Genomic DNA, 15,624 nt, shown 5'->3' with positions numbered 1-15,624 from the left:
CACGGACTCACACAGAGACCCACAGACTCACACAGAGACCCACAGACTCACACAGAGACCCACAGACTCACACAGAGACCCATAGACTCACACAGAGACCCATAGACTCACCCAGAGACCCATAGACTCACACAGAGACCAAGAGACTCACACAGAGACCCATTAGACTCGCGCAGAGACCCATAGACTCACACAGAGACCCATAGACTTGCACAGAGACCCATAGACTCAATAATATGGAGACCCATAGACTCGGTCAGACTGAGCTGCGATGAGACCGGGTTCTCGAGTGTAGCGAGTTCGCGTGCTCAGCGTGGCCACCATTGACTGAAAGTTATTAATTTGTCGGTTTTAATGACAAAGCTCCAGAGATTTCCCCCGAGCGTGGGGATCAAAATCAAGCCCCTCACCAAAGTTCCTGATGCTCGCACGAGCATTGAGGCATTGCTGCTCACCTCCTGTTTACACCCCTGCAGGGCCAGGGGCCAAAATACCACATTCCTATGACAGGGACGAGTCTATCCATCGGACGGCCACTGTTGATTTCACCGCAACGCGTTGCTAGTTTTATCTGCACCGGAGGGAGAGATGATGATGGCGCGGAGTCGACCCCAACCTCAATCGGGGGGCGTCAACTCGCGACCTTCCAGATTGAGATGCCCGTGGACGTGAGCTTGGCAGCAGTCACGTCACCACAGGGTGGTGCACTGCTCTCTGCCACGGGTCCAGACAGAGTCGCCTGCATCTCGTGACGCGAGGCTCGAAGCGCACTGGGATTGATTGTAATTGACAAAAGACCCGAGTTCGATTCAAGCTCGCGGCCAACAACGGCGACGAATATCTGAACCACCGGTCCCGCGCCTCCCCTAGGTGACTTGGCCTTAAATGTGTACCTGGTGCGGTGCGTATAAAGCATCAGCGCTTGGTGAGACAAAGGCGGGCGGGCAGGCGGGCACGGGGCTGGCCACACCGCACAGTGAGTTTGTGAGCGGGCAAGCGGGCGAGTGCGTGCAATAGCATCTGTGTTTGTGTGGTGGGGAGCGGTGGCGCAGCTGTGAGCTAAAACCGCTGCTCTACGATTCCGGCAACCCGAGTTTAATTCCCGCTCGCAGCCACCAACACCCAATGGCGACTATCTGAACCAGTCCTGGGCCTCCCCTAGGCGGACTCAACGTTAAAATGAGTACTTTGGTGCGGTGTGTAAATATCAGCGCTGGGATGACCAAGGCGACGTGGGCACGGTACTAGCCACCCACCACCTTCTCGTGTGCTGTGCCGACCTCTATAGGCGCTGTTCACGAACAGCACTTGCCCCGGACAGTCTGTGTGGGCTATAGGGGGAAGGGGATCTTTGTCTTGTGCGTGCGAGCAGGAGTGAGGTACATTGATCCGTGGATTCTCTAACTCGCATCGATTCCCATAACCTAAGCGACGCACGCGTGAAATCTCGTGCGCGCGAGACATCGACGTCTTGTCGTCAAGTTGTTACACGTTGCTTGTAGCGGGATCGCGCGAGACGTTTTAGCCCACCAGTGGCCGCGATGTTGTGCGTGCTGTTGAGTTTTCGCAGTCGCATCGCTCCGATTCGGTTGTCTCGCGAGAGAAATTGCTGCTCGCGACCCGCGCGGACATTTTTTGTCGTCGTGGTTGGTGCTGCTGCTGCCGCCGCTGTTGCTACTCCCTCCGACGCGCTTTCGGGACGGAGCCGTTCGGCATGTTGTCCGACGTTTCGCTCCGCGCGCCGGCTGGGAGCTCGCGAGCGTCGTCGCGCTCCTCGGCGTGTCCCTTGCCGTGCTGTGTTACGCTTCTGCCGATCCTGTGGAATAAACCTTTCTCGCTCTCTCTCGCTCTCCACCTTCAGCTTCCTGCACTTTTGTTTCATCTCCCTGCCTGGACTCTCTTGTTCGTGTGCTCTCTTGCTGCACTGTGCCCTCGCTAACAAACAGCAGCAGTAGCAGCAGTAACTTCTACGAGGCCTCGCTCCTATACTCTGCTCAACTTCTCACCTATACTCTGCTCATCCTGCCAATCAACACACTAACCCCCTCATAAGGGCTTTTGGGTTAGATCGTGTAAGTATAAATGTGTCGTAACCCTCCACCACCCGGCATAAGGTTTGTCATGTAAACAAAATTACCAGCGAACGACGTACTCAAATTGTAAATGTTGTGGATTTACTCTCCAACACACCGGTGGGCGGAAGTAGTAACTAATTGGCACGTTTTGTTTAGGTGACAGACCTTACTGGCTGTGTCGGGTGGTGGAGGACTACAACACAACATTTATATTCACGCGATCTAACCCAAAACACCTTTATTATGAATAATATTGGTGGCGAAAGCCTCCTACGCGTTAAACACACTAACCCCTAGCTTAGGATTGAGCCTGGTAAGGAGGTAGCAGTTTCATAGGTGAGGCCGGTGTTGGGTGGCACTGGGCGTGGGTGAGGCCTGTGTGAAATAGGGAGTGGCACTGGGTGAAGCTTTGTGTCGAATAGGGGGTGGCACTGGGCTTGGTTGAGGCCTGTGTCGAATAGGGGGTGGAACGAGGCCTGGTTGAGGCCTGTGTCAGGGGGTGGCACTGGGCCTGGTTGAGGCCTGTGTCAGATAGGGGGTCGCACTAGGCCTGGGTGAAGCCTGTGTCAGGGGGTGGCACTGGGCCTGGGTGAGGCCTGTGTCAGATAGGGGGTGGCACTGGGCCTGGGTGAGGACTGCGTCGAATAGGGGGTGGCACTGGGCCTGGGTGAGGCCTGTGTCAGATAGGGGGTGGCCCTGGGCCTGGGTGAGGCCTGTGTCAGATAGGGGGTGGCCCTGGGCCTGGGTGAGGCCTGTGTCAGATAGGGAGTGGCACTAGGCCTGGGTGAGGCCTGTGTCAGATAGGGGGTGGCACTGGGCCTGAGTGAGGCCTTGTCAGATAGGGAGTGGCACTGGGCCTGGGTGAAGCCTGTGTCAGATAGGGGGTGGCACTAGGCCTGGATGAGGCCTGTGTCAGATAAGGGGTGGCCCTGGGCCTGGTTGAGGCCTGTGTCAGATAGGGGGTGGCCCTGGGCCTGGGTGAGGCCTGTGTCAGATAGGGGGTGGCCCTGGGCCTGGTTGAGGCCTGTGTCAGATAGGGGGTGGCACTGGGCCTGGGTGAGACCTGTGTCAGATAGGCGATGGCACTGGGCCTGGGCGAGGCCTGTGTCAGGGGGTCGCACTGGGCCTCGCACTGGGCCTGGATGAGGCTTGTGCCAGATAGGGGGTGGCACTGGGCCTAGGTGAGGCCTTGTCAGGGGGTGGCACTGGGCCTGGTTGAGGCCTGTGTCAGACATGGGGTGGCACTGGGCCTGGGTGAGGCCTGTGACAAATAGGGGGTGGCACTAGGCCTGGATGAGGCCTTGTCAGGGGGTGGCACTAGGCCTGGGTGAGGCCTGTGTCAAAGTGGGTGGCACTGGGCCTGGATGAGGCCTTGTCAAGGGCGTGGCACTGGGCCTGGGTGAGGCCTGTGCCAGATAGGGGGTGGCACTGGGCCTGGATGAGGCCTGTGTCAGATAGGGGGTGGCACTGGGCCTGGGTGAAGCCTGTGTCAGATAGGGGGTGGCACTGGGCCTGAGTGAGGCCTGTGTCAGATAGGGGGTGGCACTGGGCCTGGGTGAAGCCTGTGTCAGATAGGGGGTGGCACTGGGCCTGTGCCCAATTAACAAGCATTTTTTGTCCAACAATGCACATTTACTGTTAGACACCTCCTGAGGTGCAAAACATCGGGACGTATCACATAGCTGGAAGAAGCAGAAAGTGTAAATGTGCGGGGGGGGGGGGGGGGGGGAGCTACACGAGAATAAGTGTTGGATTAATATTGTTATTGTTGTTTATAAAAATGTACGCGACTTGTAAAACAACCAGGGCCTTCAGTGTCCCCGGGAGAATTGGAGATTCGCCAGGGGAACGGCAGCTGCCTCGAGAAGAGGATGGGACCCCCCCGGGGAGACAGGAGGCAGCTTCTCGGCACCAAAGTCCCCAAAACGCCAAGAGCACAGCAACAAAACATACAGCACGAGTATCATAGTAGTCTTGAATGGAGCAAGGTTGTTTATTGTGAGTGGCTGGGGAGAAATACCAAAGTGGAGCTTTGCAGAAAGAAAGGCGTGAGGTGACCTGCAGTGTGGTGGGTGAGTGAGTGGGTGGGTGAGTGAGTGAGTGGGTGGGTGGGTGGGTGAGTGAGTGGGTGGGTGGGTGGGTGAGTGAATGAGTGGGTGGGTGAGTGAATGAGTGGGTGGGTGAGTGGGTGAGTGAGTGGGTGAGTGAGTGAGTGGGTGAGTGAGTGAGTGGGTGAGTGAGTGGGTGGGTGAGTGAGTGGGTGGGTGGGTGAGTGGGGAAACGGTCGTGCATTGGTTGGCGTAACGTGGTACGAGCCTAGCGAACCAAGTTCCATTCCCGCTCCCGGCCACCGACACCAGTGACGATTATCTGAACCGTTCCTAGGCTTCCTCTCGGCCTGCTCGGCCTCGTATCAGTATCTGGTGCAGTGCATCAACATCGCCACCAGCGAGACAAAGGCGGCCGGGCGTGGTGCTGGCCACCCCATCCCCTTCATGTGTTGGCCTTCATAGGTGCTCATCGCTAACAGCACTTGCCCCGGGGACAGTCTGTATGTGCTACACGGGGATGATCTTTGTCTTTCTTGTGTACGTGTGTCTGGCTGCGGGGGTGTATCAGGTGAGGAGATCTTTGAAAACGCGCACACGCACGCGACCCTGGGGCCCGCGGGAGACGCGGCAGTGCACGACGCCGCTCCGCCATGCCCCGTGACCTCCACCCCGTGCCCCGTGACCTCCACCCCGTGCCCCGTGACCTCCACCCCGTGCCCCGTGACCTCCACCCCGTGCCCCGTGACCTCCACCCCGTGCGGCACGCACACCCCGCCACAGGTGAGCGCGCACACTCGTTGCACCACAGGTAGGCACACACATTTGTGAGCACACACACTGCGCGACGAACCCAGTAGACCCGAGTTCGATTCCCGCTCACGGCTACCAACACCAGTGGGCCTCCCTTGGTCGACTCGGCATCAAATGAGTACCTGGTGCGATGTGTAAACATCCACACTGGGGAGACAAAGGCGGTCGGGCGTGGTGCTGGCCACCCACCCCCTCGTGTGCTTCCGGCCTTCGTAGGTGCTCACTAACGGCACTTGCCCAAAAAGTATTTTAATGCTGTACAGGTGATCTTCGTCTTTGTAGCGGTTAGCGTGAACCAGGTGACTCCAATTCCCGCTCACGGCTAACACTGGTGACAATTATCTGAACCGGTCCTGGAACTTCCCTAGGTCGACTCGGCCTCAAACGAGTGCCTGATGCGGTGTGTAAACATCGCCACTGGGGAGACAGAGGCGGTCGGGCGTGGTGATGGTCCCCTTGTGGGCTGTGCCGGCCTTCGTAGGTGCTACCCTCTCGCAGGACTTGCCCCAGCAGGTCTGTGAAGGCTATACGGGTGAATCGTTGCCTCTGCGTGCACCTGTACGCGTGTCGCAGGTACGCCTGGTGCATGGCCACGCGTACGGCAGCCTGCTCGACCTCTGGGCCCCCCACGGGAACGTGGGAAGTCGCGGCGGGGAGGGCGGCGTGGAGGGTGAGGACACGGCGGAGAGCAGGTGAGACCCCCCCCCCAGACCCCCCCCCACCTCTGCGGTGGGTGGCCCGCTGCCCCCCTCTCTCTAGGAGCGGCTGGGAGGGTCGGACGTCGCCTGGAGGGGCGACGCGGTCTGCGCGAACGATGAGCGGAGCGGGAAATGGATAGAAATGTGGTAGCGGCGGTGGGGGTCAAAGTGAGGGCTCGCCCACCGCTTCTGACACTTATGTATGTACGTTTGTTGAACTTGATTCGCGCCGTACGTAGCCAACCGTGCTAATCGGAGGTGCGTGAGAAGGACGACAACGTAAACCAAAAAAAACATCTAATTCGAGATTTGAAGCTTTCGTGACTGCAAGGATTCATACTCTTGGGTTTTTTTCCGGTAAAGTCACGTGACTTTACCGAAAACACCTAAGAGTATAAAACAACATCTGGTCAGCGTGGTTTGAACGAGCGCTTGCGGGGCCGCGCCTTTAACGTTTACTTCCCCGTTACGTTGTTTGGCCTCGGGGCTGCCGCCGTGCCGTCTGCCAATCGGTGCGTTCACGACGGGAGAGATTACCGCTGGTGCCGGGCGAGGTACACTTTTACGGCTCTGACCGATTCTGGAAGCGGTGCCCGGTTTAGCGGTGCCCACCACTAAACCGGGCGTGCACACCCACGCGTACACGTGCGTGCGTACACGTGCGTGCGTACACGTGCGTGCGTACACGTGCGTACACAGGTGCGTGCGTACACAGGTACGTGCGTACACAGGTACGTGCGTACACAGGTGTACACATGCGTACACGTGCGTGCGTACACGTGCGTGCGTACACGTGCGTGCGTACACAGGTGTACACATGCGTACACGTGCGGTGCGTACACGTGCGTGCGTACACGTGCGTGCGTACACAGGTACGTGCGTACACAGGTGTACACATGCATACACGTGCGTGCGTACACAGGTACGTGCGTACACAGGTGCGTGCGTACACATGCATACACGTGCGTACACGTGCGTGCGTTCCCTGTGTCTGACGCTGCAGGACCCAGGAGCCCCACCAACAGTTCACCCCTCCTCAGCCATCACCACCCCCTGGCTGGGGTGGAGGGAGGGGCAAGTCCTGCGTCCCCAGTCCTGGCCACGGCTCCCCGCACCTCCCGGCCAGCGACACGACGACCCCTCCCGCCGGCGGCCACGAGTGGTCCCTCCCCACGCTCCCCGACCTCGCGTCCGGCTCCTCGCTCGCCGAGCTGACGACCGACGCCTTCTCCGTGACGCTTGCGCCGCCGCCGGCGCCGCCGTCGCGCGCCTCCTGGGAGCTCTTCGAGGACAGCGTCCTCGGCCTGTGGCTCGCGGGGAAGGCCGAGGGCAGCGTGGCGCAGGCCGGGAGCGACCGCGAGGGGCCGGCGGCGGCGTCGCCGGCGGCGGCGGCGTTGTGGGCCACGGGCCTGGCCTCGCCTAGCAGGCCCGAGCTGAGCACCAGCCTCTTCTCGTCGCCGTCCCCGCCGCGCACACGCCTGCACATCAGCCTGTCGGAGGAGGAGCTCGCGGCCAGCCTCTCGGACGACTCCGGGGTGCCGGACCGGCGCGATTCTGCCGGGGAGCCCGAGGAGAGCCCCATGCGCTGATGCCGCCCCCCCCCTCCCGCTAACCGCCAACCGGCTGGGCCGCCCCCTTGTTGTGGAACGCGGCCGGACGGAGTGGCTGGTGAGCGTGCTGGGTGGGGACACGCGAGGCCACGTGGGCCAGAGCGTGGTCGTGTTGCCGAGCGTCCACCGACCTCGGGGTCGCCACGTGGCCGTGATATTTGTCTACGGATATTAGTCTGAGTAATGTCAGTCTGTGGGCAATGTTAGTTTACAGGCCGTGTTAGTCTATGGGCAATGTTAGTCTATGGGCAATGTTAGTCTATGGGCAATGTCAGTCTATGGGCAATGTTAGTCTATGGGCAATGTTAGTCTATGGGCAATGTTAGTTTACGGGCCGTGTTAGTCTACGGGCAATGTTAGTCGATGGGCAATGTTAGTCTATGGGCAATTTTAGTCTATGGGCAATTTTAGTCTATGGGCAATGTTAGTCGATGGGCAATGTTAGTTAGTCTATGGGCAATGTCAGTCTGTGGGTAATGGTTGTCTATGGGCAATGTTAGTCTATGGGCAATGTTAGTCTATGGGTAATGTTAGTCTATGGGCAATTTTAGTCTATGGGCAATGTTAGTCTATGGGCAATTTTAGTCTATGGGCAATTTTAGTCTATGGGCAATGTTAGTCTATGGGCAATTTTAGTCTATGGGCAATGTTAGTCTATAGGCAATTTTAGTCTATGGGCAATGTTAGTCTATGGGCAATGTTAGTCGATGGGCAATTTTAGTCTATGGGCAATGTTAGTCGATGGGCAATGTTAGTCTATGGGCAATTTTAGTCTATGGGCAATTTTAGTCTATGGGCAATGTTAGTCGATGGGCAATGTTAGTTAGTCTATGGGCAATGTCAGTCTGTGGGTAATGGTTGTCTATGGGCAATGTTAGTCTATGGGCAATGTTAGTCTATGGGTAATGTTAGTCTATGGGTAATGTTAGTTAGTCTATGGGCAATGTTAGTCTATGGGTAATGTCAGTCTATGGGCAATGTTAGTCTATGGGCAGTGTTAGTCTATGGGTAATGGTTGTCTATGGGCAATGTTAGTCTATGGGCAATGTTAGTCTATGGGTAATGTTAGTCTATGGGCAATGTTAATCTATGGGCAATGTTAGTCTATGGGTAATGTTAGTCTATGGGCAATGTTAGTCTATGGGCAATGTTAGTCTATGGGTAATGTTAGTCTATGGGCAGTGTTAGTCTATGGGCAATGTTAATCTATGGGCAATGTTAGTCTATGGGTAATGTTAGTCTATGGGCAATGTTAATCTATGGGCAATGTTAGTCTATGGGTAATGTTAGTCTATGGGCAATGTTAGTCTATGGGTAATGTTAGTCTATGGGTAATGTTAGTCTATGGGTAATGTTAGTCTATGGGCAATGTTAGTCTATGGGCAATGTTAATCTATGGGCAATGTTAGTCTATGGGTAATGTTAGTCTATGGGCAATGTTAGTCTATGGGCAATGGTTCTTTCTCGAAGAGGTTGGCTATCTTGGCTTCCTTCCGTTGAGCTCTGTCCATGACATGCACTCAACTGCCTCCCAGTAGCATCCGATCATTAACATTGCCCATGGAACTCATGTCAAACACCACATTCATACGCGGCTTCTCGTTTTCCTCTACTATACGTACAAGAAATCTAACTTTGCCCGTCTCGAATTATTCTCAACAATGGTCTTGTAGTTGTACAGGGACTCCTCTATTTAGGAACAAGTTAGGTTCCAGAGGTCTGTTTGTAAGTCGATATGTTCGTTATTCCAGCTTTACTCCTGTCCATTCCAAACATGTGTTACAGCATGTACACTAAACACGGGGAATGGCTTTAAACTTTTATCATCTCCTGTAGATGTAGATTCCACCGGTTCTTCACGTTCTGCAGATGTAGATACCACTGGTTCTTAACGTTTTGCAGATGTAGATGTCACTGGTTCTTCACGTTCTGCAGATATAGATGCCACTGGTTCTTAACGTTTTGCAGATGTAGATGTCACTGGTTCTTCACGTTCTGCAGATGTAGATGCCAATGGTTCTTCACGTTCTGCAGATGTAGATGCCACTGGTTCTCAACGTTCTGCAGATGTAGATGCCACTGGTTCTTCACGTTCTGCAGATGTAGATGCCACTGGTTCTTCACGTTCTGCAGATGTAGATACCACTGGTTCTTAACGTTTTGCAGATGTAGATGTCACTGGTTCTTCACGTTCTGCAGATATAGATGCCACTGGTTCTTAACGTTTTGCAGATGTAGATGTCACTGGTTCTTCACGTTCTGCAGATGTAGATGCCAATGGTTCTTCACGTTCTGCAGATGTAGATGCCACTGGTTCTCAACGTTCTGCAGATGTAGATGCCACTGGTTCTTCACGTTCTGCAGATGTAGATGCCACTGGTTCTCAACGTTCTGCAGATGTAGATGCCACTGGTTCTTCACGTTCTGCAGATGTAGATGCACTGCTTCTTCGCATTCTGCAGATGCCACCACCACCATCGATTGCGTGGCGGTTGAACTTACAACTCTCGGTCCGAACTCGCAACTGGACATACGTTCGTAAGTCGATGTTCTTGAGTAGATGAGTCCCTGTACATGTAACCCTGCTGCTCTCTGACGCATTCGTATTGTGAAGTAAAACAAAACACTAAGACTTTTTATACACACCTAATCAGCCGCACAGAGAGGACCCTTTGCCGATAAACGCGTGGAAACACGCCGGTAATTGGTTAAAGCGAAAGCCCGGCTCTGCTGACGAAACGTTGAATCTTTAATCCGCTCCCGGGGAGTTGGTGCTCACTTTGAACTAACGCCGAAATTATGCTGCTGCTCCCAGGAGTAGGCCTCGGCAAGGTAAGGTAAGAACGAGCCTACCTTTACCCTACCTTTTACCTTACCACAATACAATCACTCTACCCTTACCTTTTACCCTATAGCAAGGTAAGGGTAAAAGGTCAAAAGCAACGAGCCTACCTTTACCCTACGTTTTACCCTTAACCCATACAAATTACCCGATTACAGGGCAATTACGGGGGCACTACAAATGAGCGAGGTTTATAACAGGTAAATGCTAGGTAGAGCGCTTTATCCATATAGCATACTCTCGATGATTCCAATTTTAAATGGAGGTCACAGACTGCGCCACGGAGTTTTAGCGAGCGGTAAACAAGGTATTTACCGGGTAATACTTGGCGCTACCTTTACCCTACCCTCTACCTTACCCCTTGGCATGTCGACATCTTTACCCTATTACCCGGTAAAAAGGGTAAATGACCTTACCTTGCCGAGGCCTACCCAGGAGGAAGGCCGTGCAGCTGCTGGGATGTGTAAAATGTTTTATTTAATATATTTTAGTTGTAAGAGGGGGAAGTCTGATTAATTATTGGATGGAGGATTTGCCTGCGTGTCTAGATAGGCGTTAACGCTGCGTGGAAGGGGAGCGCCTCCGTGCGGCGGCTTAGTTTACAATGTTACAGTGGACGTGGGTGGTGATGGGTGACGGTGATTGGGAAGTGGAGAAAGTGCCTGAGGTGGTGACTGGTAAAGAAAGTGCCTGAGTGGAGAAGGCAACTGGGAAGTGGAGGTGACTGGGAAGTAGAGGTGATTGTAAAGTGGAGAGTCCCTGAGTGGAAAATGTGACTGAGAAGTGAAAGTGCCTGAGGTTGTTACTGGTAAAGAAAGTGCCTGAGTGGAGTAGGCAACTGGGAAGTGGAGTGGAGGTTGACCGGCAAGATGAGAAAGTGACCGAGTTGGTGACTGCCAAGTAGAGAAGGTGATTGGAAAGTGGAGAGTCCTTGCGTGGAAAATGTGACTGAGAAGTGAAGAAAGTGCCTGAGGTGGTGACTGGTAAAGAAAGTGCCTGAGTGGAGTAGGCAACTGGGAAGTGGAGTGGAGGTTGACCGGCAAGTTGAGAAAGTGCCAGAGTTGGTGACTGCCAAGTGGAGAAGGTGATTGGAAAGTGAAGAAAGTGCCTGAGGTGGTTACTGGTAAAGAAAGTCCCTGAGTGGAAAATGTGACTGAGAAGTGAAGAAGGTGCCAGAGTTGAGGTGACTGGTTAGGAGTACCTGAGTGGAGAAGGTGACGGGGCAAGTGAAGAAGGCGACTGGTGAGTAGAGAAGGCAACTGGGAAGTGGAGTTGACTGGCAAGTGAGGAAAGTGCCCGAGTGGAGAAGGCGACTGTTGAGCGGAGGTGGCTTGAGTGAAGGTGTCCGAGTGAATATTGGTGTCAGCGGGTTGGTGCAGGGCATCTGGGGCCGACACTGCGCCAAGCGAGGTGTTGCTTAGCGAGGTTGTTACTATTGTCGTGGGTCAGGAACCAGAGGAAAACGTATGTGAGGCAACACTATTTATTTAACTGTAACTGAATACAAGGTCCTTAACAGAAAGGGGTAACGGCTCCTTTCACCCGATACCTGAGGAGGTATGGCCTCCGGGCTACACTTCCGCTTAACACTGGGACCACTCTAGCTCTGAGGCCCACTGACCCGACCGTCCCAAGGTCTCCAGGTCTTGGCCGCTGGACTCACTGAGCTCCGGCCCTTAGGACAGTGGAGCTTGGAGTCCATGGTCCTAACTTCAGCTCCGTCTTTGATCTTCAGCGTGGAGATGATTGAGCTGGACCTGTCAGAGGTCCGGCTTATATACAGGTCCGTGGCTTGCTCCGCCCTAGCCACGTGTCCCTTCCAAAACCTTCTGGAAGGTGACATCACCTAATCCCACCCTCCCGGGGTTTGGGGATGTGTCCCAGGATCAGAGGTCGCAAACGGGTTTTGATTCCTTACCCGTACCCGGCCGCACCAGGGTCGCAAATGGGTACCCGTACCCGACCGGGTAAGGGTAGCCGTTCCCTACCCGTACCCTACCCGAAATGAGTGACAAACGGTTACTCACCAGTGACTCACGGTCTACCCGTACCCGGCCGCACCAGGGTCGCAAACGGGTACCCGTACCTGGTCGGGTACGGGTAGCCGGGTATCGGGTACCCGGTTGCGACCTCTGCCCAGGATCTGTTTTCCCAGGGATTGGCTTTGGCTCCTTGGGACATGATCTTGGCGTGACGCCGCTTCCGCCCCCTGTTGATGAGAAGGGGGAGCTTCCCGCTAACAGCATGGGGAGTGCCAATTAATACCGCTACACTAAATTTCGATTTAAAGCTTTCGTGACTGCAGGGATTCATCTTCTTGGTTCTTTCGGTAAAGTCATCACGTAGAAGGGAAGTAATAAAATAATAAAAATCAAACTTAAATAATTCTCACGTTTCGGCCACAACGCAAGCAGCCGTCCTCAGGTGAAGAACAGGTCTGTCGGGGAGACAGCGTCTGAATGATCATTCGCCGTCTCCCCGACAGACCTGGTCTTCACCTGAGGACGGCTGCTTGCGTTGTGGCCGAAACGTCGTGAGAATTATTTTATTATGTTTTAGTTTTATTATTTTATTACTTCCCTTCTACGTGATGACTTTACCGAAAGAACCAAGAAGATGAACCTCTACACGACTGTGGAGCTTTGTTGCTCGTGAGGAGGCTCCGGGTGAAGTAGTTACACACTCGCCGTGAGAGCCCAGTGCGGATGGAATAAAGGAACCAACCATGGGCAGGCAACGGCGTGTCCCTTTGAATTTGAGATGATGCTGGTGGCAATTATGCTAATGTTGGGTGATGCTGCTGTTGGTGATGATGCTAATGATGGTATTGGCCGATGCAGTCATTGATGCTGCTGGTGATTGATGTTGCTGTTGCGTATTCTAATGATGCTTGTGATTTAACTCGGAGGTATACAAAGCCAATACCACATTTCCTGGTCGATGTGTGGGTTATAGGTGTGACACGTTAGGTGATGCACCAGGCTAGGGTCAAGGGACAGACCCTAGCAGGTGCTATGCAAATCACCCGTGCTCCCCACTGTGTCACCTAGCTGCGTTTTATCCGCCTTGGCGCTGCGCCCGTTGTTGTGAGCGTCGCTCACCCACACCCCGCGCGCGCTCTCGCGACACTCAAGACTCGGCTGCTCGTCTCATACTCGGCCTATTTTTATTAAAAAATGGGGGACGAATCCTTTCGACAGACCTATGAAGTGAATTATTTACAAAAACAAAAGCAACTTGTCAAAAAAAATGATCTTGAACAGAAAAAAAAAATCGAAATAACGGAGAGAGAACGCGCGGTACAAATCAAAACTCGGGAGCGGAGGAGGCAGCTACTCTACACGCGGGGTACACACACGAGGTGGTGGTGACAATGATGGGTGGGGGGCTGGGGGGGGGCCCGGGAGGGGGGGGAAATGGAGGCACACACTGAGGAAGGGGTAGACGTATGGCGAGCGAGATGGGAGAGGGGAGGTGCTGATGGGGTTAGGAGCCATAGAGGCGAGGTGGGAAGGGTGGCAGTAGCTCCAGACCTCGCCCAGGACGCTGCGTGCGGTGCCCTGACCACTCGCCCAACCATCCAGGGGTGGGGCAGAGCTATGGGTGAGGCAAACATGTAAAACGCACAAAGCAGCAGCAGCAGCAGCAGCTAAGCATCCTATTCATACGAATTCATCTGTGATAACGGGGGGGGGGGGGGGGGGGGTCTCACACTCCACGCCTAGCATTTTGTACAGCGCAGCAGAAGGCAGGGCTGGCCACCTCCGTGGGTGGGTGGGTGGGTGGTGGTTACACCTCGCGAGAAGAATACCTCTGGTCAATCTGGTGCAGGGGGGAAGGACGGAGCTTCTGGTCCACCCGAGTGGCGTTGACTACGGGGGGGGGGGGGGGCTCTGAAGATAGCCACGGAGGGCACGCGGTTGAATTGGTTGGGTATCAAAAAGGGGGGAACGGTAGGGAGAGACGGGGTTTCGCAAGGGAGAGGTAGGTGGGGAGAGGAAAGGGCGGAGGGATACGAAGGGAAGGAGAAATGGAAGAGATTGGGGGGGGGGAGGGGAGGGGGGGGGGAGGGGAGGGGGGGGGAGAGATGAGGAGACGAGGGCGGGGTAAGGGGCACAGGGTGAGACTGACGGAGAAACATGGAGATGGCTGGGGGGGGGGTGTAAGAGACGCGGGGGTAGAGAACCGTACGCAACCGAAAAAACGACGATAAAATATAACAAGAATAATAACAACAGTGAGACGATGCCGCCCTCCCACCACCACCACCATCGTCGTCGTCATCGTCGTCATCATCGTCACGATATAAGGACAAATCACTACGAACGCGAGAAGTCGGAGACGCGAGGAGGGTGGGGGGGGGGGGGTCACAGACCCCCGGCTCGGCCCCTCGCCACTCCTGGACTTGCGACGGGCCAACTGAGACCCAGAAAGGCCCTTAACATAATAACTTCCATAGACACACCCCCCACCCGTGCCCCCCCACACCCCACCCACACCCCACCCCAGTCACACCCCCAGACCGAGTCGTCTTGAAGTCGTTCGGAGGGTACCCCCCCACCCCCCCTCCCCGAACCACGGCGCATTGGGTTTCACAATCCCGGTCAACCCCGCGCCCTCGCATCCCAACCGAGAAACAACCTTCAGCACCACAACCACCACCACCACGACGACCCGGGACACGCACACTCAACGCCTCCTCCCCTCGCAGCGCCTCTAGTACCATGAGGGGCGCGGGCAGCTGGTCGCCACGCCGAGAGCACACCCCCCAAATCTCCGGCACCACCGCTTAACCCCACTGCGGCCGTAGCTACCCAGCCAACACCGCTCCCAGCAGCAGCGGGATTCCGCGGGAGGAGGGGGGGGGTGGCACAGCTCTGAGTAGGTGCAAGTAGTCGCCGCTGTGGGGGGGGAGGGATGGGGGTCTGGGGTCATTCAATCTCCGAAATAAAAAAACAAGTTCTAATCTATTCACCAAAAGGGGCGCCCCGTCTCCAAAGCGGCCACGGTCAGAACCTGCGCGCGAGAGGAGGACCCCCCACCACCACCACCACCCTGACGTGTCGTGGTTAAATGGGACTATAAAAGCCCACCCCCCATTTGCCATGATGATGAGATCGATTCTCTGGAGGGGGGAGGGGGTGGGACAGGACGCGTGCCTCCCAGTGCCCTCGGCCCATTGGCTGCTGCGATGGCGTGCGTCCAGGTGAGGCGGGGCGCCATGCGCCACAACTCGTACCAGGACCATCAAATTCATGGAGAGGGGGGGGGGGGGCTTCTGTCGATATCCTCCACAATCACATCATCGAATATTGTGGACAACTCGTAGCTTGGCCTAATTACGCCCTCCGCGTGAGATTCGAATCGTCGTTTCAAAACCAACCACCGTCCCCCCCCCCCAGCACACACCACCCTCAACACCACGACCAAACTATGATCACAGGGGGCATCGGGTCAACATCTCCCGAGACCCAGGAGGCTCGTGGGTGCAGGGAGGTAAACTCCCGCAGCAGGTGCAGCGCCATCAACGGGAGTGAC

The 15,624-nt window shown here is 55.4% G+C and overlaps 1 protein-coding gene across 1 annotated transcript in view; it reads left to right on the top strand.

Annotated features, from left to right (window-relative positions):
* Window positions 1-12,472, top strand: part of LOC133360116 (homeotic protein female sterile-like) — a 34,811-nt gene extending 22,339 nt beyond the window's left edge. The window contains 4 exon segments of the mRNA XM_061578700.1: window positions 3,882-4,035; window positions 4,624-4,906; window positions 5,510-5,628; window positions 6,638-12,472. Of these exon segments, the coding sequence (XP_061434684.1) occupies window positions 3,882-4,035; window positions 4,624-4,906; window positions 5,510-5,628; window positions 6,638-7,223 (1,142 nt within the window). The 3' untranslated portion in view covers window positions 7,224-12,472.
* Window positions 12,473-15,624: the final 3,152 nt, after the last annotated feature.

Source organism: Lethenteron reissneri, chromosome 67 (assembly GCF_015708825.2).
Source record: "Lethenteron reissneri isolate LAM-NWPU_2019-01 chromosome 67, ASM1570882v1, whole genome shotgun sequence".
Lineage (NCBI taxonomy): Eukaryota > Metazoa > Chordata > Hyperoartia > Petromyzontiformes > Petromyzontidae > Lethenteron > Lethenteron reissneri.
The sequence above is the reverse complement of the archived record's forward strand: the minus strand, read 5'-3'. Positions and strand labels throughout refer to the sequence as shown.